The sequence below is a fragment of the Cherax quadricarinatus genome, chromosome 76, assembly GCF_038502225.1.
Source record: "Cherax quadricarinatus isolate ZL_2023a chromosome 76, ASM3850222v1, whole genome shotgun sequence".
Classification (NCBI taxonomy): domain Eukaryota; kingdom Metazoa; phylum Arthropoda; class Malacostraca; order Decapoda; family Parastacidae; genus Cherax; species Cherax quadricarinatus.
In genome coordinates, this window is record NC_091367.1 from 3,101,560 (window position 1) to 3,128,521 (window position 26,962).

General features: G+C 38.2%; 1 protein-coding gene across 24 annotated transcripts in view; it reads left to right on the forward strand.

Moving 5' to 3' along the window:
* The window catches only part of LOC128703620 (calpain clp-1), a 248,795-nt gene that overhangs the window by 194,528 nt on the left and 27,305 nt on the right, over positions 1-26,962 (forward strand). For 22 of the 24 annotated variants that reach the window (XM_070101147.1, XM_070101144.1, XM_070101146.1 and 19 more), the window contains 6 exons: positions 1,541-1,717; positions 7,658-7,675; positions 12,001-12,070; positions 15,675-15,792; positions 21,080-21,214; positions 22,315-22,483. In XM_070101147.1, the coding sequence (XP_069957248.1) occupies positions 1,541-1,717; positions 7,658-7,675; positions 12,001-12,070; positions 15,675-15,792; positions 21,080-21,214; positions 22,315-22,483 (687 nt within the window). The remainder of the gene's footprint in view (positions 1-1,540; positions 1,718-7,657; positions 7,676-12,000; positions 12,071-15,674; positions 15,793-21,079; positions 21,215-22,314; positions 22,484-26,962) is intronic. The other 2 variants (XM_070101150.1, XM_070101157.1) reach the window with 1 other exon arrangement.

Sequence of the window (26,962 nt, forward strand, 5' to 3'; positions counted from 1 at the left end):
CTCACACTCCAAGTCCTAAAAACCATTTGCCTCCATTCACTCCTATCTGACACGTTCATGCATGCTTGCTGGAAGTAATAAAAAATGCTAGTCAAATATAGATTAAGAGACTAACCCTATAAATACAACTGGCAAGAACATTTACTCACCCACACTCACACTGTAAACGTAAGAAATTAAAGCACAGCCTCTCCTCACTTAGCGACGTACTTGTTTACTGATGCCTCAGACTTAGTATTTATACCTAAATAATGTATATTAGAGATTATTTCCTCTATTCTGTTTATTTCAATATACAGTACACTACTGTGTAAACATTTAAAAATATACCAGAAATGTTATAAATGGTGCCAAAGTCACATTAAAACAATATCAGAGATGGTTGACATAAACCCACTACCATTATAGTATGCTCCTCACTTAGTGACAAATTTGTTTAACAACGTGATCTTAGGAACAGAACTCCATCGTTAAACGAGGAGAGGCTGTACATACAAAAACTACTGAACATGTATTAAATAAAAATATTTAGATATAGCAATTGCTCTCGCATTGATTATGAAAAGTAACACTTATTGTTATTATCACAGGTACAGTACAGTACAGTATAAGTGAGTTTGTATATTAGTAATTTCATGAATGTTTGTATGCCACATTTTTATGATCTGAGATTATTTTATAGTGGAAAATTATAAATAAATAAGTAGAAGCGAGGAGTACAAAATGGGAACCAGCATACAGTTCACAGTAACTTCTCACAAACGTGTCATCAAGCCAGTTGCAAGAATAACTAACGATGCACTAGCTTTCTCCCACACACGAGGGACCGATGATACACAACACAAATTTATCAACACCTGGAAGTTTTCAGACTCGGAAAAACTCAAAGACATTTCACACACCCCATCCTCGCCCAGCAACCAGATCACCACTCATGGAAGAAAGCGACACCGTATGAGCTCCGTGTTCAGTATTGAGGATGATAAAACAACATACAAGGTACATTTTTTATACTCCTTCCTAGAAGAGAAGGAAATGAGAAGGCTGGAAAGTAAATGAGGTTGGATGAAAGAATGTGTTTTATATTCATCAGTAATGAAAGAATGGCTTTTTTAATGTGCAGTTTTTCAGGACTCTGAAAACCAAAGTTTTTCTTGAAAATCTAAATGTTTTCTTTATAAGGAAGGTGTGTAAAAGTTATATACTGTATCTCTCTACAGCCATAATGGAAAAAATTCATTTTAATTTTCTCACCAATCTCTGTTTCTGAAGTCATCATAATTTTCATAATGATTTTGGCCTTCATACATGTCCACACACAGTTTTGTAATTGCTGTTTGTAATTACCTAAAATTAGGTAATTACACATAATGTCCATAGTTGTTTTTTTTTTTTTTTTTTTTTTTTTTTTGCACCTTTTAATGCACATGTTATAAGACCATCAAATCAGTAATATTGCCTCATAAACCCCTTTGAATATACACCAGGTTATTGTGTTTTTCCTCTCCAGTGTGGTTACATATAAATTTTGTTTCTTCAGTTTGGGGAGCGAGGATCAGGACTGCGGCCCAGAGGAGAAATACAGGACTTCTACAGTCTCCGTCAGCAGTGCCTTGATGAGGGTACTCTTTTTGAAGATCCAGAGTTCGCTGCTGAGGATTCTTCTATCTTCTTCTCCCGCTCTCCTCCCAAACCCTTCGAGTGGAAGCGCCCCCATGTGAGTAATTCTTCTAATTTCAATGACTTTAGCTGCAGACAGCAGTATTGGTATTAAAACCACACTTTTCTCTGTCCATTATGAAATGCATCACATAAGAGGTTGCTTTGGAGTCATGCCATTAACAGTAGATTGTGTATGGCCTCTTGTGCACGATGAGAATGAGCTACTGCTACAAGAATGGGAATGCCCCTCAAAAAATGATACTGTACTGTATATAATTAGCTATGACGTATACATAGTGCCAGAATCTCGTCATGCATTAGTTGGAAGCCCACAGTAGCAAATGAAACATGCAATGATTTAGGCAATAAAGAAAGTATACATATCCTGCTGGATAATATGAGATTATTCATTCAGTTTTTTCTGTTTTTAATTACTATATGCTATATTAGTTATAATTTAACAAAACAAGATTTAGGTATAGGCACTTTGTGATGTGTAATATTTTGGTAAAATAATATTGCCAGGTTCTTGGAATAGAGAGAGAGGTAGAGGGAGGGAGGGGGGGGGAATATTAGTGGGTGAAGAGGAGATAAGAGAAACGCAGCAGTCACATTCTGAAGTGGATGTGCTCCCTCCTACGTAAACTCACTTTTGTTAATTGGGATGAGCTTCATCTCTTGATTCTTGTCTCTTAATCTTTATTTGATTAATGTAAATTTTCTATGACCTCTTGTCCTTTGCCATACAGTACAATACTGTGTGTGAATTTTCTCTCTTCTACCTGGCTCTTTAGTGCATAAGACTTCTTCAATTCAATCACTAAAAAAGAAGTTTCCTCTAATGTTTTTTGTAACTCAGATGCATATTTAACTTTGACCTTTGCCACTTTGTTATGCTGTCTCTAGTCAAAGAGTATGTCTTTCTGCCTTGTCCTTCTCCTCTCCTCTCCCCTCCTCCAGTGATGTGATGTTAGGCTTACAGTACCACCAATAGTCTTCCTTAATAGCTAATCTCTTTATAATTTTTTTTATTTTTTGTACAGTTGAGTATGTCAAGTCTCCATGCTGGTGCTGCATTCATACGCAATAATGATCATACAAACCAAAAATACAGGATCTTGAATGATTCCTTGTTCAGATTCATGAAAGCAGTTCTTACTTTTCCTACTTTTGTGTATGTTTCCCATGTGGTTCAGTTTGTGTCCCTAACTTTTTATATTTGATATGATGTTTACCCCATTTACTCCTGTAATTATTTCACTCCCATATGATATATTATCTCTACCATCCTTTCCTTCTATTAAATCTTCATTACACTTGATACTTTTAAACTTGAATAAGGACTTGATGGGCCTTTCTTGCAGTTTATCCAAATCCTCTTATTTCTCACATATGTCTTCCATGCATACCCTTTAAATATTGACATGGAGGATTCTTTTACCCATGGTAGCTCATTCTCAAATGTCTGTCAATCTTTGGTTAAACCATGGAGTATCTTTTTACATCTCTCTCTCTCATCTCTGGGGGAGAATGAATTTATTAGCAACACTTCAGCACCTTAGTATAAAGTGGTTGTCCAGTATCTCATTGTAACTTGGGTAGGCATCATCTCATTCCCTCATACTTCAGTCCCCTTAACAATATGCAAACCTTTCCTTTAGCATCACCTCCACTGTGTATATAAATACATATTAATGAGCTCCAGTGGGGCTTCAGAATGTATCGTGGTGATATCTGATTCATTCTCAGTGAGTATTAGGTCTAGCTTAACCACTTCATTGTCTCCTCTCATTCTTGTGGTTCATTTAACAGGTGTGTTGCACCTACAGGAACTTTCTCTCCATATCCACTCTAATCATAGCATGGCTGCATTCTAAAGAATGATAATGGTGGCCTCTGTGGTGTCATTTCTTTTCTTCCTGTTTTCAGGTGGCATGTATATTATAGCCACAGCTACTTTAGGTCCACTAGGTAGTTGTACCTGCTATGTCATCTGTGAAATTAGGTAATTTAGAGCATCTGTCTACTCAGATTTCCACTACTTCTTGACTGATAGGAATGCTACCCAATTTTAATTTTTTAACTAGTACTTGGGTACATATTTCCTATGAAGACTGCATTCATAATCATTCAAATTCGTTTATTTCTTTGCAAGTAGAACATTGAGATTATATTTTTACAATACGTAATGGGTTGCAGTGCAAAGAGAGCCTCTATTATGCCTAGGCATTATGGACTGACTTAATTTAATGGCTTACTGACTACTTATCACTAAAGATATTGTCTATTAATTATAAGTGAATCTAATTTATACAAACCAAAGGATATATTCATGTACTGTATTCAAAAATGCTTTTTATGAAACATGATTCAAGAGTAGTTTACAGTATGAGACTGCTACAACTGGGTGAAGGGCAGTACTGCTTTTGGTAGGTATATATACTTCTATGTGGTAATTTGTCACTATATGTGCTTGGTTGTCTAGTCTTGAAGTTTTAAGATTTAGGTAATTGCTCTTTGCTGATGACACTGTGCTCTTGGGAGATTCTGAAGAGAAGTTGTAGAGATTGGTGGATGAATTTGGTAGGGTGTGCAAAAGAAGAAAATTAAAAGTGAATACAGGAAAGAGTAAGGTTATGAGGATAACAAACAGATTACGTGATGAAAGATTGGATATCAGATTGGAGGGAGAGAGTATGGAGGAGGTGAATGTATTCAGATATTTGGGAGTGGACATGTCAGCGGATGGGTCTATGAAAGATGAGGTGAATCATAGAATTGATGAGGGAAAAAGAGTGAGTGGTGCACTTAGGAGTCTGTGGAGACAAAGAACTTTGTCCTTGGAGGCAAAGAGGGGAATGTATGAGAGTATAGTTTTACCAACGCTCTTATATGGGTGTGAAGCATGGGTGATGAATGTTGCAGCGAGGAGAAGGCTGGAGGCAGTGGAGATGTCATGTCTGAGGGCAATGTGTGGTGTGAATATAATGCAGAGAATTCATAGTTTTGGAAGTTAGGAGGAGATGCGGGATTACCAAAACTGTTGTCCAGAGGGCTGAGGAAGGGTTGGTGAGGTGGTTCGGACATGTAGAGAGAATGGAGCGAAACAGAGTGACTTCAAGAGTGTATCAGTCTGTAGTGGAAGGAAGGCGGGGTAGGGGTCGGCCTAGGAAAGGTTGGAGGGAGGGGGTAAAGGAGGTTTTGTGTGCGAGGGGCTTGGACTTCCAGCAGGCATGCGTGAGCGTGTTTGATAGGAGTGAATGGAGACAAATGGTTTTTAATACTTGACGTGCTGTTGGAGCGTGAGCAAAGTAACATTTATGAAGGGATTCAGGGAAACTGGCAGGCCGGACTTGAGTCCTGGAGATGGGAAGTACAGTGCCTGCACTCTGAAGGAGGGGTGTTAATGTTGCAGTTTAAAAACTGTAGTGTAAAGCACCCTTCTGGCAAGACAGTGATGGAGTGAATGATGGTGAAAGTTTTTCTTTTTCGGGCCACCCTGCCTTGGTGGGAATCGGCCAGTGTGATAATAAAAAAAAAAAAAATACTAAGGTATGACTTTAGGTAGTTGAGGGAGTGGCCTCTTATACCATAGTGTGTTAATTTAGTGTACAGCAGTTCATGGTTGACTGTATCAAAAGCTTTACATAAATCAGTGAAAATTCCCAGCGGGACTTCTTTCTTTTTGAGAGCGGCATATATTAGTTCTGGCATGTGTATGATAGCATCATTTGTGCTTTTATTATTCCTGAATCCCAACTGACGGGGTTTAGTATGTTATGTGAGACGAAGTAGGAATAGATCCATCTTTGAATTAATTTTTCAAAGATTTGAGAGAGGAGTGGTAAGTTAGATATTGGTCTTTAGTTATTCAAGTCAGCTTGGTCACCTCCTTTGTGTACCTGGAGTTTACCTGGAGAGAGTTTCGGGGGTCAACGCCCCCGCGGCCCGGTCTGTGACCAGGCCTCCTGGTGGATCAGCGCCTGATCAACCAGGCTGTTGCTGCTGGCTGCACGCAAACCAACGTACGAGCCACAGCCCGGCTGATCAGGAACTGACTTTAGGTGCTTGTCCAGTGCCAGCTTGTATCGGAGTGATCCTCGCTGTTTTGAGCGCTGTTTTGAGAATTGTTGGGAAGGTGGGTTGCTGTGACCCTAGTTATATATAATTTTTATGTAGTATGTTTTTTTTCTTTGAATTCACTAGCCTTATTTGAAATCCCATCAACCTTGGACATGTTTCCTTACACCTGCTGTCCCTGTTCACCTAGTAGTAAGTAGGTACCTGGGTGTTAGTTGACTGGTATGGGGTGCATCCTGGGGTACAAGATTAAAGGATCCCTTTAGAAATAAGATACTACAGTCCTCAGGGACGTACTGACTTTTATGGGTTATCCTGGGTGGCTAACCCTTCAGGTTAAAAATCTGAGCAAATTTTAACTTATCCAATTAGTGAACGAGACTCTTTTTTTTTTTTTTTGACATGAGTCGTATCTTTTCTTTTGATTTTTGTGACTCGTTTTTACTAGGTATGAGTTCTTTGTGTGGGGGGGGGGGGGAAAGAAGACTTGAGCCTCCTGGTGGGTTTGCTCCAAAACTAGTGACCAATTAATATCAGTTATTAAAGCATGATTATTATGGAAGGAAAATTCACATTCATTTCAAAATATTGGAATATTACCATAAAGCAAGAAAAGAAATACATAGTGGTAGCCATTGACCAATTACAATAAATACTTTATATATATTAAACCTAAATGTTTAAAATTTCAACAGTAATAACAAGCTGCAGTTTGGTAAAATAAATCTCCAGATCTCTGGTTGACCTTTCTTGATAATATATCGTGTACTATATTCCTGGTACTGTATAGTGTATATTTGGATTGTATGACACTGTATTTCATTATAGTTTTTGTGGTATGTTTTAGTTTCTAATCATTAATTTTATTTTAAATTTTCATATATGAGACATTTTTAGTATTAAGTAGTTTTACACCTTGTCTAAGTCACCTGAAATGCTATTCATACTATTTTATACTTATGTATAATATTTTGAAAATAAAATTTTTATTTTTTCATATTAAAAATATTTATTTGCATTTTATATGTATTATATTATAATTTTGAGTAAACCTGTTTAATATTTATGCCTTATTAATGCTTCTTGTAAAGACAGTAATATACATTTAATTTCTTGTATCTTATTATTGTTATACATTCTAATGCATTTAAATTATTATAGTATTACTATTCATAGAGTAACAGATTTTTACACAGTTGCATTCATTCAGTAGTTACATAAATAATACCAGTATGTACTACCTGTAGAAAATGCAAGTACAATTATTCATATTCATAAACTAACAGATGTATTTTATATAGATTTAAGTGCATTTTGTGAACACATAGCCATAGAAAAGAAAGGTATTTGGCTCACACACATCAACTCATTTTGGGTATCATTCTAAAATGTGCGGCTTTATCTTTACTGTGGGTGAGTGTGTGAGGCCGAGGGTTTATAAGCACGGTAAGTATCCCAGCCACGCCCACCCTCACACCCTCACACCACACTTTTCGATAAATTTACAAAATTAATGCGGCATTGTTCTGCTGTACAGTATACAGGTAGGACCCGTTTTACAACAGGGTTAAATTCCAGCAAAACAGGGCATAAGATGAAAAGTCATGAAACAAGACCAAATTATAATGTAATTTAATCAATTTTAAAGGACTTCCAGTAGTCCCTCACAGTTATATCAAGCTACACAGCCTCAACAATCCCTTTGAAAGTCATACACAAATAGTTTTTTTTAATTTTTGAGGTATTTTGGAAAGGTCAATAATGTGAAAAGTCATAAAATGGGCCATCACAAAATGGGACCTACCTGTGTATGGAATGACTAATTCAAAATGAGCTGACTCTTTCATTTTTTAAGCAACATATTCATGTATCTTGAATATTCATTATTTCTAACTCATGTGACTTTCTTTCCTAGGAGATCATGGCCTTAAAGGTACTTATGTTGACTGACCAGGTTTGAGTAGTTAAAAGACATGGCTTGCTGCACATTGGCCTACACTTTGGTGTTATACTTAGGCCTATAGCTTAGCACCTTCACTTAAGATCATATTTTTCTTGTAAGATTAGAAGGGCTCTGATACCTAATAAATACGATCTTCTATGACATATCCTAAGTTAAAGTAACAATGAAGAGATAATAAAAGTTAATAGGAAAAGCTTTAAAACTCACATTCTCTTGATTCATCTTTTGTATAATATGTAAAGTATCTCTGAGATTAGCTCTACTGTTTTCAAACTTGACATGGTAAGTTCTTTATATTAAAATGTATAAACTATATTCTTAATGAATGCATTATTAATTATAATAAACAAGTTATTTTTTTATGTCATTACTTTTTATATTGACATAATTCCATAGTTAAGTAATTTAATTAATTTTATTGCCTTCATAACGTGTATTTGGGCCTTCAGCACTGTTGTCAGTTAACCATAGATGCACTCCTTTCCCTGTGTATTAATGTATGTCAAATATGTTGTCATTGTCTGTCCTCTTAGATTGCTTTCGCATCATTTTTGTCTGTTAATTGTTTGCAGATAACTGTCATTTGTAATTAGCATTATAATATACGTGTATCAATATTTATAACGAGTTCTTCCATTGATCTTGACACATATTTTCATTAACAAAACACGGGTAATTGTTTTGTTCACTGTTGCTGTCTGTTGATTCACAGTGAGACCCGGACAACAGGGACTCTCATGTTGCCTTCTTGCATCTGCATTAGTTCTTGTCTGTTAGTTTGTTTTAGTGTGTAAAGCATTGCGATTTAGTTTGATTTTTGCTTTGCACCTAGCTATATTTCTTCACGTTAACACAGTACTTTACTGTTGTTAGTTACAGTAAACATTTTCCTCTAAACAAAGCTACCTTGTAATCACGTCCTTCTCCTTTGGTACTTGAGATAAGATGCAGGAAAATACAGCAAAAATCTAGTAAATTCTTCTAAAAGATACCAGGATTGTTATTAACAGTAGTGCTAAAATAGTTTGTTTAGCTGCATTAATATGCAGTCTTATTTAAAAAAATAGCTTTACATGAAATTAAAGTGAGAAGAAAAATTTCTAAAGAGTTTCTTCTTGTTCTGTTCACCCTGCCTCAGTGGAAGATGGCCATTATGTTAAAAAAATTAAAGTGCAGTATACAGTGCTTATCAAAAGAGTAGAAGTATTAAATACTGTACCTAGTAAATGTATACAGTACCTGGTATTCTATACCATAATATAAACAAAATTGTAGATTAAAATGCTGTTTGACGCACTGTCACGTCTTCACTGTTATAATTGTCTTATTTATTTTCAAGATCACCAGTGTTACCCATTAAATCAACCTATTTCCACATCAGGCTACAAACATCCTCTTCTGGTTTACATTTAAATTTTTATTCATAAATAAGCTTAACATTTTAGTTGCATAATTATTTTTCACAAACACTTTTATATACAAGGGATTCAGGGAAACCAGTTAGCTGGGCTTGAGTCCTGGAGGTAGGTAGTACAGTGCCTGCACTCTGAAGAAGGGGTGGAGATATGTTGCAGTTTTATAACTGTAGTGTAGGTGCACCTCTGTCAAGACAGTGATGGAGTGAATGATAATGAAAATGTTTCTTCTTCTTCAGGTCACCCTGCCTTGGTGGGAAACGGCCGATGCATTAATAAAAAATATATATATATAAAACTTGTATATGCTCTGTACCATTGTTATCCTTGTCCTTTGTGTGAACAACGTGTTCATCTTCAAAAAGAGTACCCAAGATATTTACACGATTTTTGTGACACTGACCTTGGACCATTGTAAACATATTAATATATCATCTTATCTGTTGAAAAATCTCCATTCAGTTCTCAAGAAAACTGAGGAGTTCTTTAAAATGATAACTAAATTGATGCTTTTGGTCATCTCTTTGCCAAAAATTTTATATTTACTTTTTTTCCCCCTTTTTTCACAACACTGGCTGTATTCCATCGAGGCAGGGTGACTTTCTTTTTTTTTTTTTTTTTTTTTTTCATTTAGTAATTCATACAGGAAAAGGTGTTACTAGCCCCTTGCTCCTGGCATTTTAGTCACCTCTTACGACATGCATTGATTACGGAGGAAGAATTCTTTTCCACTTTCCCCATGGAGATATTTACTGATGTAGATTAGAATATACTCAAACAAAATTTTGTCATAAATTTTAAGTTGCAGAGCATGTAACGGTTTAAAGATAAAAAAAATCTGTTTTTGTAATTATGGACAAGGGATTACTGCAGTAGTGTTATGTGCAGTACAATACTCTTAGAAATTCTTTATTTTGCAAGATACAAAAATTTATTTAGTACTTCTTTAGTTGGCACTGTATGTTTTGGCAATTTTATTGATTAATTTTATAATTAGTATGTACATTGTTTTTATTTTAGGCGCTATAGCTTGTGTATGAACTAACATGTTTGTCTCTTGTTTATTTACCTATACATTGTGCTGGTAGTGTATAGTTGTTTTTTGTGGAAGTGTTGGTAGCAATATTGACAATAGTTAAATAACTGGACACACATGCAACTTTATCATATATTTTAATTAAAAGTCCTCTGAAAAATAATATTTTTGTCATTCATTATCTGTTGCATACTTTATTAATTTATGCTATATCATCATCATTCTTAATTTTATGCAACAGATTTTAGGTTATCACCTATTTTCTTTCTCATATTCTTTGTAATTTTTCACACATATTTATTACAACTCATAACATTATTTAAATGTGTTCACAGTAGATGTTCAATAGTTTATTCTGTATTAATAAGATTAGGTAAGTACAGTTAGGTAGTGTGTCTTTCTTGTGATTAGTGGGCAGAGTATATGTAACTTCGTTGGGATCAAGAGGAAGAATAAGGAACAGAAGTACCAAAGCCAGGGTAAACATTTTCAGTTCATATCCAAATATCTTCATCTATTATCCAGATATTCTGGAGTATCAAACTCCATCAGTGCTAAAGCAGTTATGAACAATTATAAAGCAGAATAGCTGGTCCCTATCATAAACAAAAATGTTCTGTTGAAAAAATATGATCACATTTAAAGTATAAGAAAGGTACACAAATATACCTTAGTGTTACAAAATATAACCTAACATTTTTACTAGCAAAAAGTTATAGACTTACACATAAAATACATAATTGTGTGAACAGCTGAATAGATGTAATGGCAATCTTCAGTTGAGGCCTCATTCTAACAATATAGAGGGATTCAGAGATGATTAGGGCCAATCTGTTTCTTGTTTCTCTCAAAACTGTGAAATCCTCAAATATAAGATGGTTGTTCAAGTGACAGTAATCCCTAACTGTAGAATTAGATAGTTTAGACAGTGTTAGGCCAGTGAGAGATAATCTACCCATATGCTCTTGAGATGCAGTGTTGAAAGTTACGTGAGGTGCTCCCCATGTATTGATCAATACAGCTTGAGCACTTGAAAAGATAACCATCACCTAGGATTCATATTTTAAATAGAATGCTGTTTACATTTTACACCATAAGTGTTGTCGTTTTTTTAATGTGTCAGGCAGGCACAGGAACAATTTGTCACTAATGCTCAGGTGAGAGCTACACATCTGGCACAGAAGTCCCTCTGGACAACTGGTCGGGGCTCAATACATCAGCTCCTAGGTTTTTGGGAAAGCTTGTTAGAGGTGTGAATGTATAGAAAGGGGGCCCACCTGACCTAATTGAGAACTTAATGTTCCCATTTCTCTGGTTTGGAGGAAATGTTGTTTCCTTCATAATCCCCACACACATTTAAGCAATATGTATTTCCCAGACTCCCGGGAGACAGGGCTCAGTGAGGTGGAATTTTAGTAACAACAAACAGCTTACCCCAGGGCCTTCAGTAAATTATTTTTTTTTTTAGCAAAGTTTTGTTTAGGTCATAGGGGCATAGTATGCATATGTGAATCAAGTAGCAATGACATCTACAATGTAAGGTGTCAAGGCTTCATTATTTTTTACAAAATGAGAAATTTTAAATATTTGTTTTGGGTTCTCGGAGATATCTTGATACTAACTCCAGTTTTCTCCCTGTATTATTAACATTTTCTTGCATGAAATTACATACAGTCATTCGTTACAGATGATGTAAATTATTTACAAGGCTAAAAATTAATTTAATGTTTCCTCCTAGGAAAAAATTATTATTAATTATAAAATTTTGGTAGTTTTGTTAGCATGGAGAGAAATCATAGTTAACGTGCTTTCTATTGGTGCTAATGCTGTTTTTATTACTCCAGGAAATCACAGATGAGCCCCAACTCTTTATTGATGGTGCCTCACGCTTTGATGTTAAGCAAGGAGAACTGGGTGAGTTTACATTTTGATTTGTATTAGGAATATGCCAAAGTATCAGTATCAGTAGCATTGCCTGATTTTGACAGTATCAGTATTACTCTAAAATTGAATATTGGTATTGGTGAATATAGGCTAATTTTGATGGTATCAGCATTGGATTAATATTCAGTATTGATATCCATATTGGCAACCAAAAAAATAAAATACCACCATTTATTCAATAGCTGTCTTGGCAGAAAGGTGCGGATATCATAATTCAAATGACCTATTAAAGTAAAACATCCCCACCCTTCCTTTGCCTCCAGGACTCAAGTCTGGCTAACTGGTTTACTCTAAATCCCTTTATAAATGTTACCTAGCTCACATTCCAACAATACATCAAGCCATACTGTTCAATTCTTATTTCTAGAGAAATATTTTATAGCTTTTGTGCATGTTTATACATTTTATCATATCCTTTGATGCTCTAGTTCTTTTATGTGGAATTATTTAATTTTTTTATTGTCACACTGGCCGATTCGCACCAAGGCAGGGTGGCCCGAAAAAGAAAAACTTTCACCATCATTCACTCCATCACTGTCTTGCCAGAAATGTGCTTTACACTACAGTTTTTAAACTGCAACATTAACACCCCTCCTTCAGAGTGCAGGCACTGTACTTCCCATCTCCAGGACTCAAGTCCGGCCTGCCGGTTTCCCTGAACCCCTTCATAAATGTTACTTTGCTCACACTCCAACAGCACGTCAAGTATTAAAAACCATTTGTCTCCATTCACTCCTATCAAACACGCTCACGCATGCCTGCTGGAAGTCCAAGCCCCTCGCACACAAAACCTCCTTTACCCCCTCCCTCCAACCTTTCCTAGGCCGACCCCTACCCCGCCTTCCTTCCACTACAGACTGATACACTCTTGAAGTCATTCTGTCTCGCTCCATTCTCTCTACATGTCCGAACCACCTCAACAACCCTTCCTAAGCCCTCTGGACAACAGTTTTGGTAATCCCGCACCTCCTCCTAACTTCCAAACTACAAATTCTCTGCATTATATTCACACCACACATTGCCCTCAGACATGACATCTCCACTGCCTCCAGCCTTCTCCTCGCTGCAACGTTCATCACCCATGCTTCACACCCATATAAGAGCGTTGGTAAAACTATACTCTCATACATTCCCCTCTTTGCCTCCAAGGACAAAGTTCTTTGTCTCCACAGACTCCTAAGTGCACCACTCACCCTTTTCCCCTCATCAATTCTGTGATTTACCTCATCTTTCATAGACCCATCCTCTGACACGTCCACTCCCAAATATCTGAATACATTCACCTCCTCCATACTCTCTCCCTCCAATCTGATATCCAATCTTTCATCACCTAATCTTTTTGTTATCCTCATAACCTTACTCTTTCCTGTATTCACTTTTAATTTTCTTCTTTTGCATACCCTACAAAATTCATCCACCAATCTCTGCAACTTCTCTTCAGAATCTCCCAAGAGCACAGTGTCATCAGCAAAGAGCAACTGTGACAACTCCCACTTTATGTGTGATTCTTTATCTTTTAACTCCACGCCTCTTGCCAATACCCTCGCATTTACTTCTCTTACAACCCCATCTATAAATATATTAAACAACCACGGTGACATCACACATCCTTGTCTGAGGCCTACTTTTACTGGGAAATAATTTCCCTCTTTCCTACATACTCTAACTTGAGCCTCACTATCCTCGTAAAAACTCTTCACTGCTTTCAGTAACCTACCTCCTACACCATACACCTGCAACATCTGCCACATTGCCCCCCTATCCACCCTGTCATACGCCTTTTCCAAATCCATAAATGCCACAAAGACCTCTTTAGCCTTATCTAAATACTGTTCACTTATGTGTTTCACTGTAAACACCTTGGTCCACACACCCCCTACCTTTCCTAAAGCCTCCTTGTTCATCTGCTATCCTATTCTCCGTCTTACTCTTAATTCTTTCAATAATAACTCTACCATACACTTTACCAGGTATACTCAACAGACTTATTCCCCTATAATTTTTGCACTCTCTTTTGTCCCCTTTGCCTTTATACAAAGGAACTATGCATTCTCTCTGCCAATCCCTAGGTACCTTACCTTCTTCCATACATTTATTAAATAATTGCACCAACCACTCCAAAACTACATCCCCACCTGCTTTTAACATTTCTATCTTTATCCCATCAATCCCGGCTGCCTTACCCCCTTTCATTTTACCTACTGCCTCACGAACTTCCCCCACACTCACAACTGGCTCTTCCTCACTCCTACAAGATGTTATTCCTCCTTGCCCTATACACGAAATCACAGCTTCCCTATCTTCATCAACGTTTAACAATTCCTCGAAATATTCCCTCCATCTTCCCAATACCTCTAACTCTCCATTTAATAACTCTCCTCTCCTATTTTTAACTGACAAATCCATTTTTTCTCTAGGCTTCCTTAACTTGTTAATCTCACTCCAAAACTTTTTCTTATTTTCAACAAAATTTGTTGATAACATCTCACCCACTCTCTCATTTGCTCTCTTTTTACATTGCTTCACCACTCTTTTAACCTCTCTCTTTTTCTCCATATACTCTTCCCTCCTTGCATCACTTCTACTTTGTAAAAACTTCTCATATGCTAACTTTTTCTCCCTTACTACTCTCTTTTAATTTTTAACAGTTTATATGCAGTTAATAACTGCAACCTAAAATATTGAATTTCGTTAGCCTAGGAACAGTAATGTTAACCTCATATTTTTATTCTGCTCTTTCTCTTTATTATTAGGGCATCTGTAAACTCTATAATATAAACAATAAAGTATTATATATACTGACAGAATAAAAAGAATTATCTTCAGTGTTTTGTTTGTAATTTTTATTAAACTTTATAATTTCACATAAACATTAAAATAAATTATAAAAGCATTATGTTATTGATAAAGAACCAGTGTTATTATACCTTATTACATAGCCTCTTTAGTTGAATAACCCATGAGGTTATTAACCAAGTGTTAATAAAACACCATAAGCCAAGAAAGTCAGGTAATGTGATTTATTTTCATTAGTTTTCTTGAGACCTCAAACAGGATCGACCTGCAACAGTTGCCTAACACTCAGGTATCTACTTACTGATTAGGTGAACACTGGCAGCAGTTAGTAGACTTGTCCATATGTCCTACCTCAGCCAGGATTGAATCAAGGTATTTTGATTATGAGCAAAATGTTTACTGAGTTAGTAATAATAGTAGAATTACCGACAAAGTGTTAAGTAAATGGATACAGATGTAACTAATGTGACATTTTGTTGTGGCAACGTTTTGCTATCCAGTATCTTTGCCAAGCCATTACAGCTTGAAAAAGCTCCTGGAGAGTAAAACATTGCCTCAGTAAAATGTCACATTAATTATGTCTGTGTCCATTTACCTACTGCTGAGCTATATATAATGTGACATGTTCCTGGTTTTAAATACTTAGCTAGTTCTGCTCGCCTGGCTATATTTTGCAAGGGTTGATTCATGGCTTCTGGTTCTGTCGCTTAACTCTTATTGGCTGGTTTCACTGATTTCTGTTTTTTCTTATCTTACTAAAATATTTTTCCATTTACAGGTGACTGTTGGCTTTTGGCAGCTGTGGCCAACTTGACCTTGAACAAGCGTCTCTTCTACCAGATTGTACCAAGTGACCAAGGATTTGGAGACAACTATGCTGGCATATTCCACTTCAGGTTAGTGTTTGCTGCCATTAAGGTAAACTATCTATGATGGAAATGCTGCTAGAAACATGAATTTCCTGAGATGGAAAATTTGTTCTTAGCACCACTGTCACTATCAAGATGCTTTTCATTGCTTTGTTATAATTACTTTTGAGATGGATACTTAGGGTGTGCAAAGGTAGAAAATTGAAAAGTGAAGACATATAGATATATACTGGATATCACATTGGAGGGAGGGAGTATGGAAGAAGTGTATGTTTTCAGATATTTGGGAATTGACTTGTCAGCAGATGGATTTATGAAGGATGAGGTAAACCATAGAATTGATGAAGGAAAAAAGGTGAGTACTGTGTTGAGGTATCTGTGGAGACAGCGTTATCCATGGAGGCAAAGAAGGGAATGTACGAGACTATAGAAGTACCAACACTCTTATATGGGTGTGAAGCATGGGTTGTAAATGCTGCAGCGAGGAGGCAGTAGAGATGTCGTCTCTAAGGGCAATGTGTGGTGTAAATATTATGCAGAGAATTTGTAGTGTGGAAATTAGGAGGAGGTGTGGAGTTACTGAAAGTATTAATCAGAGGGCTGAAGAGGGGCTGTTGAGGTGGTTTGGTCATTTAGAGAGAACGGAACAAACTAGGAATGACTTGGAGAGCATATAAATCTGTTGGGAAAGGAAGGCATGGTAAGGGTTGTTCCCAAAAGGTTGGAGGGATAGGGTAAAGGAGGTTTTGTAAGCTTGGACTTCCAGCAAGTGTGCATGAGCGTGTTAGATTGGAGTGAATGGAGACAAATGGTTTATGGGACCTGACGAGCTGTTGGAGTGTAAGCAGGGTAATATTTTGTGAAGGGATTCAGGGAAACCGGTTAGCCGGACTTGAGTCCTGGAAATGGGAAGTACAATGCCTGCACTTTAAAGGAGGGGTTTAGGATATTGGCAGTTTGGAGAGACATCTAAACTGTCATATCTGAGTGCCTCTGCAAAGACAGTGATTATGTATGAATGATGGTGAAAGTGTTGAATGATGAAAGTTTTTTCTTTCTTTTTTTATTTTCCTTTCTTTTTGGGTAACCTTGTACAATGCCAGCACTGTACTTCTCAATCTCCAGGAATCAAGTCCGCCCTGCTGGTTTTCCTGAATCAATTCATAAATGTTACTTTGCTTACACTCCAACAGCAATGCAAGTCCTAAAAACCATTTGTCTCCATTTGCTCCTATCTAACACGCTCACTCACGCTTGCTGGAAGTCCAAGTCCCTCACACACAAAACCTCCTTTACCCCCTCTCTCCAACCTTTCCTAGGTCGACCCCTACCCCGCCTTCCCTTCACTACAGATTTATACACTCTCAAAGTCATTCTGTTTTGTTCCATCCTCTCTACATATCCAAACCATCTCAGTAATCCCTCCTCAGCCCTCTGAATAATAGCTTTGATAATCCCGCACCTTCTCCTAATCTCCAAACTACGGATTCTCTACATTTATTCACACAACACACTGCATTGATATGATGATAAATGTATTTGACCTAGGTAGTAGGTTGGTAGACAGCAACCGCCCAGGGAGATACTACTGTCTTACCAGGTGAGTGTAAAACGGAAGCCTGTAATTGTTTTCATGATGGTACGATTGCCGGTGTCTTTTTTCTGTCTCATAAACTTGCAAGATTTCAGGTATGTCTTGCTACTTCTACTTACACTTAGGTCGCACTACATATGCATGGACAAATCTACATATACACGCCCCTATGGGTTTTTTCTTCTATTTTCTTATTAGTTCTTGTTCTTGTTTATTTCTTATCTCCATGGGGAAGCGGAACAGAATTCTTCCTCTGTAAACCACGCGTGTCGTAAGAGATGACTAAAATGCAGGGAGTGAGGGGCTAGTAACTCCCTCTCCTGTATACATTACTAAAGTTAAAAAGAGAAACTTTCATTTTACTTTTTGGGCCACCCTGCCTCAGTGGTATACGGCCGGTTTGTTGAAAGAAGAAGAAAATGTATTTGAAATTATAGTTATTAGTAATTACCATAATTTATGAATTAAGTGGAACACTGTGCATAGCATAAGAAGTGAAGGAATTAAGAGGTCTATCTCTATATGAAAGTTATTATTCAGGGAGCAAAAGGCGGGTTGTTTAAATGATTTATTCAAAAGATGGATGGAGCAAGACAGTCCAATCAGAAGTGTGTAAACATCTTGGTGAATGGTAGGAATTGTAGGGAATGTCAAGGGAATGGTTGATGATATTGTGAAGGAGGTTTTGAGAAACTGGAGTGAGCAGAGACATGGTTTTTGGCATTTCACATTCTGTTGGAGTGTGAATGAGGTAATATGTATGAAGGATTTCTGGAGAACTAGCTAGCTGGATTTTAGTTCTGGAGGTAGAAAATACAGTGCCTGTGGTTTGAGAGATGGGTGAGGGTGTTGGGGTTTAGTAAGACATAAGGATTGTGATCATGAATTTCTGTTAAGATTAAGTATAGTTGTTATTACTTTCATCAGGAAAAAGTATATGAGATGTGTTTCTGTTAAATGATGACCTGTTCAGTGGCATTATTGGCCTTATGGTAGGGCATGGCAAGAAGCAACCATTGGTTTGCAGTGCTGTAGCCAGCTGTGTCTACTTTGACAAATGCAAGTGTGGTAGCTGCTGGCCCTTTGGTGGCCCACAGTTGACCAACCACTGGCTTACCAGTTGAAATCATCAGAGTGACAGCTAGGGAATAAGTGATGCTGACTTATTCCCTAGCCCTAGTGAGAAATGCCTGATGTATTTAAAAATATTAATTATTTATAGCTAAATAAAAAGTTAGCTTATGAGAGGTTTTTACAAAGCAGAAGTGTTATAAGAAAAACAGAGTATATGGACAGTAAAAGAAAGGTGAAGAGAGTGGTGAGAGAGTGTAAAAGGAGAGCAGATGATAGAGTGGGAGAGGCACTGTCAAGAAATTTTAATGAAAATAAGATAAAATTTTGGAGTTAAACAAGTTAAGAAAGCCTAGGGAAAGTATGGATTTGTCAGTTAAAAACAGAGTAGGGGAGTTAGTAGATGGGGAGAGGGAGGTATTAGGTAGATGGCGAGAATATTTTGAGGAACTTTTAAATGTTGAGGAAGAAAGGGAGGTGGTAATTTCATGCACTGGTCAGGGAGGTATACCATCTTTTAGGAGTGAAGAAGAGCAGAATGTAATTTCATGCACTGGTCAGGGAGGTATACCATCTTTTAGGAGTGAAGAAGAGCAGAATGTAAGTGTGGGGGAGGTACGTGAGGCATTACGTAGAATGAAAGGGGGTAAAGCAGCTGGAACTGATGGGATCATGACAGAAATGTTAAAAGCAGGGGGGATAGTGTTGGAGTGGTTGGTACTTTTGTTTAATAAATGTATGAAAGAGGGGAAGGTACCTAGGGATTGGCGGAGAGCATGTATAGTCCCTTTATATAAAGGGAAAGGGGACAAAAGAGATTGTAAAAATTATAGAGGAATAAGTTTATTGAGTATACCAGGAAAAGTGTATGGTAGGGTTATAATTGAAAGAATTAGAGGTAAGACAGAATGTAGGATTGCGGATGAGCAAGGAGGTTTCAGAGTGGGTAGGGGATGTGTAGATCAAGTGTTTACATTGAAGCATATATGTGAACAGTATTTAGATAAAGGTAGGGAAGTTTTTATTGCATTTATGGATTTAGAAAAGGCATATGATAGAGTGAATAGGGGAGCAATGTGGCAGATGTTGCAAGTATATGGAATAGGTGGTAAGTTACTAAATGCTGTAAAGAGTTTTTATGAGGATAGTGAGGCTCAGGTTAGGGTGTGTAGAAGAGAGGGAGACTACTTCCCGGTAAAAGTAGGTCTTAGACAGGGATGTGTAATGTCACCATGGTTGTTTAATATATTTATAGATGGGGTTGTAAAAGAAGTAAATGCTAGGGTGTTCAGGAGAGGGGTGGGATTAAATTATGGGGAATCAAATTCAAAATGGGAATTAACACAGTTACTTTTGCTGATGATACTGTGCTTATGGGAGATTCTAAAGAAAAATTGCAAAGGTTAGTGGATGAGTTTGGGAATGTGTGTAAAGGCAGAAAGTTGAAAGTGAACATAGAAAAGAATAAGGTGATGAGGGTATCAAATGATTTAGATAAAGAAAAATTGGATATCAAATTGGGGAGGAGGAGTATGGAAGAAGTGAATGTTTTCAGATACTTGGGAGTTGATGTGTCGGTGGATGGATTTATGAAGGATGAGGTTAATCATAGAATTGATGAGGGAAAAAAGGTGAGTGGTGCATTGAGGTATATGTGGAGTCAAAAAACGTTATCTATGGAGGCAAAGAAGGGAATGTATGAAAGTATAGTAGTACCAACACTCTTATATGGGTGTGAAACTTGGGTGGTAAATGCAGCAGCGAGGAGATGGTTGGAGGCAGTGGAGATATCCTGTCTAAGGGCAATGTGTGGTGTAAATATTATGCAGAAAATTCGGAGTGTGGAAATTAGGAAAAGGTGTGGAGTTAATAAAAGTATTAGTCAGAGGGCAGAAGAGGGGTTGTTGAGGTGGTTTGGTCATTTAGAGAGAATGGATCAAAGTAGAATGACATGGAAAGCATATAAATCTATAGGGGAAGGAAGGCGAGGTAGGGGTTGTCCTCGAAAGGGTTGGAGAGAGAGGGTAAAGGAGGTTTTGTGGGCAAGGGGCTTGGACTTCCAGCAAGCGTGCGTGAGCGTGTTAGATAGGAGTGAATGGAGACGAATGATACTTGGGACCTGACCATCTGTTGGAGTGTGAGCAGGGTAATATTTAGTGAAGGGATTCAGGGAAACCGGTTATTTTCATATAGTCGGACTTGAGTCCTGGAAATGGGAAGTACAATGCCTGCACTTTAAAGGAGGGGTTTGGGATATTGGCAGTTTGGAGGGATATGTTGTGTATCTTTATATGTATATGCTTCTAAACTGTTGTATTCTGAGCACCTCTGCAAAAACAGTGATTATGTGTGAGTGTGGTGAAAGTGTTGAATGATGATGAAAGCATTTTCTTTTTGGGATTTTCTTTCTTTTTTGGGTCACCCTGCCTCAGTGGGAGACGGCCAACTTGTTGAAAAAAAAAAAAAATATTTAATAAGGTAATGTAGATTGATAACATTGTGAGGTAACATAGATGGTTTTGGTGACTTGCTGCTAAAGATAGCACAGGTGCAACAAACCACTCACTTATGTACTTGTGTCTAAGCATAATTAATGTAGGATTTCTGTTTTATATTTTACCCTGTTTTTTATGATTGTAACATCCACAGGTTTTGGCAGTATGGACGTTGGGTTGATGTTGTGATTGATGATCGACTTCCCACCTTCTATGGCCGTCTTGTTTTTATGCACTCTGAAGAAAGGAATGAATTTTGGTCTGCCCTTCTTGAGAAAGCTTATGCTAAGTATGTTCACTGATTCTACTAATATAGAGCTGTAAAGTGCTCTGAAATTTATTTAACTTTTTGGCTTGATAATGGCTGCATTGAAAGATATTTAATAAAATATACATTTATTAGGCAATATACATGTAACATGATTGTCAGTCATACAGTAGATACAAAAAATTATGATTAGAAGTTGTAAAATTCTTTGGTTTTGTATATGATTTATTAAAATAATGTTGTGGTGGGTTCTTCATGTAGACTTGAACTCATTCTCAAGTACTTACCCTTCACAAGGGAGTCTTGATGCTGGTGAAGGGCCCTTGATCAAAGGAACTGGTGCTCTTCTCCCCTTCCTTGGATCGAACATGATTGCTTACTACTTAAGCAATGTATGGCCCTTTTGGGTTTAGTGCTTCCCCATAAATGCAGTAATAATCAAGTACTTAACACTTTTTCCCCTTAAGGGAAGGTCTTTGATGCTAAAGAGCTCTTGATTCATAAACAAAGGAGCAAAAAAATATGTTTATTAACAAGACTCCAAGGTGATTAAATTCTTTAGCACCAATGCCCTTTAACCCATAAACGGTTCAAGCAGATCTACATTCACATGCGTAGTGCTCCGAAAGTAGATCTACGTTTTTTTACATATTTTCAAATACAACAAAAAAAAATGTAGATCAAAGTTTTTTACACGTTTTCAAATGTAAAAAAAAAAAATTCTACTTTTTTTACATACTATCAAATGTTGAAAAAAACGTATATATACGTTTGGACCATTTATGGGTTAAAATGGGAACGTCCCGACAAAGTAACTTCCCCAAAATTAAATAGCATTATAAGCCATAATACCCAGAAGGTGCCATAGTTTAACTCCTCACACCTTTCATAACCTAGCCAAACACATTCCTAAAGATAAAACAATTTGACCATACTGCTCACTAACCTTCAAGTCTAAAATGGCTGTTAATAAACTGTGTGTACCTAGTTTATGTGCAGAGTAAGTTTTATGTGCAACACTTGAGTATATTCATTTTGGAAACATTTCGTTTGTGGATGTAGAAGACTCATTTCAAAATGGGTATAACCTTTTGTTAATTCCTAATTTATTTTATCTCCAGATTGCATGGCTCATATGAGGCCCTGAAGGGAGGCACTACTTGTGAGGCCATGGAAGACTTCACTGGTGGTGTGTCTGAAATTTATGACCTCACCAAGGCTCCACCAAATCTCTTCAACATCATGCTAAAGGCTTACGAGCGTGGATCCCTAATGGGATGCTCTATTGAAGTAAGATTGTAATTGGTTGTATATGGTGAAGATAGGATTCAGTGAACTCAAATTAAGTTGTAATAAACAACTGTTGATGAATAAACAGAAAGGTAGACGAGGGGCTCAAACTGCAGTCCATTAATTGATAGTCTGACGCTCTACCATCTAGGCAAACCCAGGCATCTAATAGGAAGGATTCAGAGATAATACTTACTGTTACCTCCAAATCCTTTCTGATGGAATGTAATGCAATAAGCCATACCCCCGGCCGGGATTGAACCCGCGGTCATAGAGTCTCAAAACTCCAGCCCGTCGCGTTAGCCACTAGACCAGCTAGCCACAATAAGATTCATCCAACTAGGTATATTTCTACACCATAGGAAAGTTAGCACAGGCACCTCTGTGACCACAAATGCAAGTTTTTACAGACGAATCTCCAGCTAGCGTGGCCGTGACGAACTCTAGCTCAAGTCCCTTCACTGCCGTCAACATGACTCAAGAAATCGTAATGACACGATTGCAAATAAACCATACCCCCGGCCGGGATTGAACCCGCGGTCATAGAGTCTCAAAACTCCAGCCCGTCGCGTTAGCCACTAGACCAGCTAGCCACAATAAGATTCATCCAACTAGGTATACAGTGGACCCCCGCATAGCGAACTTAATCCGTGCAAGAGGGCTGGCCGTTATGCGAAATGTTCGCTATGCGAATTAATTTTCCCCATAAGAAATAATGGAAATAAAATTAATCCGTGCAAGACACCCAAAAGTATGAAAAAAAAATTTTTTTACCACAAAAAAATGTTAATTTTAGTACACACAAACTGAAAAAGGCATGCACAATTACATGACACTTACTTTTATTGAAGATCTGGTGATGATTGATGGGATGGGAGGAGGGGAGAGAGAGTGTTAGTGTTTAGAAGGGGAATCCCCTTCCATTAGGACTTGAGGTAGCAAGTCCTTTTCTGGGGTTACTTCCCTTCTTCTTTTAATGCCACTAGGACCAGCTTCAGAGTCACTGGACTTCTTTCGCACAACATATCTGTCCATAGTGGCCTGTACCTCTCGTTCCTTTATGATTTGTCTAAAGTGGTTCACAACAGTGTCATTGTAACAGTCACCAGCACGGCTTGCAATAGCTGTGTGAGGGTGATTTTCATCAAAAAAGGTTTGCACTTCAAGCCATTTTGCACACATTTCCTTAATCTTTGAAGTAGGCAATTCCTTCAATTTCTCTCTCCCCTCCTTTGAACCAGTTTCCCCAGGTCTGGCCTCTTGCTCTTGAAGTTGATCTATCAGCTCATCAGTGGTTAGTTCTTCATTGTCCTCCTCCACCAACTCTTCCACATCCTCCCCACTAACCTCCAACCCCAAGGACTTCCCCAATTCCACAATTGATTCCTCAACTGGTATACTACTCCTCTCAGGGTTAGCCTCAAACCCTTCAAAATCCCTTTTGTCTACACATTCTGGCCACAGTTTCTTCCAAGCAGAGTTCAAGGTTCTCTTAGTCACTCCCTCCCAAGCCTTACCTATAAGGTTTACACAATTGAGGATATTAAAGTGATCCTTCCAAAACTCTTTTAGAGTCAATCGAGTGTCTGTGGTCACTTCAAAGCACTTTTGAAACAGAGCTTTTGTGTACAGTTTCTTGAAGTTGGAAATGACCTGCTGGTCCATGGGCTGCAGGAGAGGAGTGGTATTAGGAGGCAAAAACTTCACCTTAATGAAGCTCATGTCCCCATAAAGTCGCTCTGCCACGTCTGTAGGATGACCAGGGGCATTGTCTAACACCAGGAGGCACTTAAGGTCTAATTTCTTTTCAGTTAGGTAATCTTTCACATTGGGGGCAAATGCATGGTGTAACCAGTTATAGAAAAATTCCCTAGTGACCCATGCCTTACTGTTTGCCCTCCACAGCACACACAAATTATCCTTGAGGACATTCTTTTGCCTGAACGCTCTGGGAGTTTCAGAGTGATACACTAATAAAGGCTTAACTTTGCAATCACCACTAGCATTGGCACACATCAACAAAGTAAGCCTGTCTTTCATAGGCTTATGTCCTGGGAGTGCCTTTTCCTCCTGAGTAATGTAGGTCCTGCTTGGCATTTTCTTCCAGAACAGGCCTGTTTCATCACAATTAAACACTTGTTCAGGTTCCAGTCCTTCAGTTTCTATGTACTCCTTGAATTCCTGCACATATTTTTCAGCCGCTTTGTGGTCCGAACTGGCAGCCTCACCATGCCGTATCACACTATGGATGCCACTACGCTTCTTAAATCTCTCAAACCAACCTTTGCTGGCCTTAAATTCACTCACATCATCACTAGTTGCAGGCATTTTTTTAATTAAATCGTCATGCAACTTCCTAGCCTTTTCACATATGATCGCTTGAGAGACGCTATCTCCTGCTAGCTGTTTTTCATTTATCCACACCAATAAGAGTCAATCAACATCTTCCATCACTTGCGATCTTTGTTTCGAAAACACAGTTAAACCTTTGGCAACAACAGCTTCCTTGATTGCCGTTTTCTTGCCCACAATAGAAGAGATGGTTGATTTTGGTTTCTTGTACAACCTGACCAGGTCGGTGATACGTACTCCACTTTCATACTTATCAATGATCTCTTTCTTCATTTCAATGGGTATTCTTACCCTTTGAGGTGTAGGGTTGGCACTAGAAGCTTTCTTGGGGCCCATGGTCACTTATTTTCCAGAAACAGCACCGAAAACACTGTAATAATACGAAATATTCCGAGTGTATGCTTGAATGTTACCGCGGAGGCTGGCTGGTAAACAATGGCACGGGCGGCACATGTGAGGCTGGCTGAGGGCGCACATTGGACGCGTCTCGGACGAAGGCCGCTGAGCGGGTTTTTGTCCACTATGCGGGGCAAAATTTTAGCGAACAAAGCGTCCGCTATGCGGATTGTTCGCTATGCAAGGCGTTCGCTATGCGGGGGTCCACTGTATTTCTACACCATAGGAAAGTTAGCACAGGCACCTCTGTGACCACAAATGCAAGTTTTTACAGACGAATCTCCAGCTAGCGTGGCTGTGACGAACTCTAGCTCAAGTCCCTTCACTGCCGTCAACATGACTCAAGAAATCGTAATGACACGATTGCAAATAAACCATACCCCCGGCCGGGATTGAACCCGCGGTCATAGAGTCTCAAAACTCCAGCCCGTCGCGTTAGCCACTAGACCAGCTAGCCACAATAAGATTCATCCAACTAGGTATATTTCTACACCATAGGAAAGTTAGCACAGGCACCTCTGTGACCACAAATGCAAGTTTTTACAGACGAATCTCCAGCTAGCGTGGCCGTGACGAACTCTAGCTCAAGTCCCTTCACTGCCGTCAACATGACTCAAGAAATCGTAATGACACGATTGCAAATAAACCATACCCCCGGCCGGGATTGAACCCGCGGTCATAGAGTCTCAAAACTCCAGCCCGTCGCGTTAGCCACTAGACCAGCTAGCCACAATAAGATTCGTCACGGCCACGCTAGCTGGAGATTCGTCTGTAAAAACTTGCATTTGTGGTCACAGAGGTGCCTGTGCTAACTTTCCTATGGTGTAGAAATATACCTAGTTGGATGAATCTTATTGTGGCTAGCTGGTCTAGTGGCTAACGCGATGGGCTGGAGTTTTGAGACTCTATGACCGCGGGTTCAATCCCGGCCGGGGGTATGGTTTATTTGCAATCGTGTCATTACGATTTCTTGAGTCATGTTGACGGCAGTGAAGGGACTTGAGCTAGAGTTCGTCACGGCCACGCTAGCTGGAGATTCGTCTGTAAAAACTTGCATTTGTGGTCACAGAGGTGCCTGTGCTAACTTTCCTATGGTGTAGAAATATACCTAGTTGGATGAATCTTATTGTGGCTAGCTGATCTAGTGGCTAACGCGACGGGCTGGAGTTTTGAGACTCTATGACCGCGGGTTCAATCCCGGCCGGGGGTATGGTTTATTTGCAATCGTGTCATTACGATTTCTTGAGTCGAGTAATGCAATAAGTATTACCTTTAAAGCCTTCCTATTAGAGTCCTGGGTTAGCCTAGACAATAGAGAGTTGGACTGTCAATTTACAGACCATGGTTTGAGCCCCTCATCTACCTTTCTGTTTATTCATAGGATTCAGTCATTAGAAATAAGGTCTATATATACTTACCATTGTTCATATATGATTTTGAGATAAAATCACTGTAGTGGTGATTGGGAGATACTCTGCATTGCTTGTCAGATTGTAGTCATGAGAAGCTTCTTAGTATATTTTGGCTATTAGAAATTTTTAGTTAAAATTTTATATGCTATGGTTAAAATGTTCACAAATTATATATTCTAACTTTTCACTAGGAGAACATTGACAAGCCATGGACTTACTTTTCCCAATAAAGTATAACCATTCTCATCATGTTGAGTCTTACAATTTTATGATGACTTACAGTCACTCCTGAAATTATTCATCTTATAGTTAAGAATCA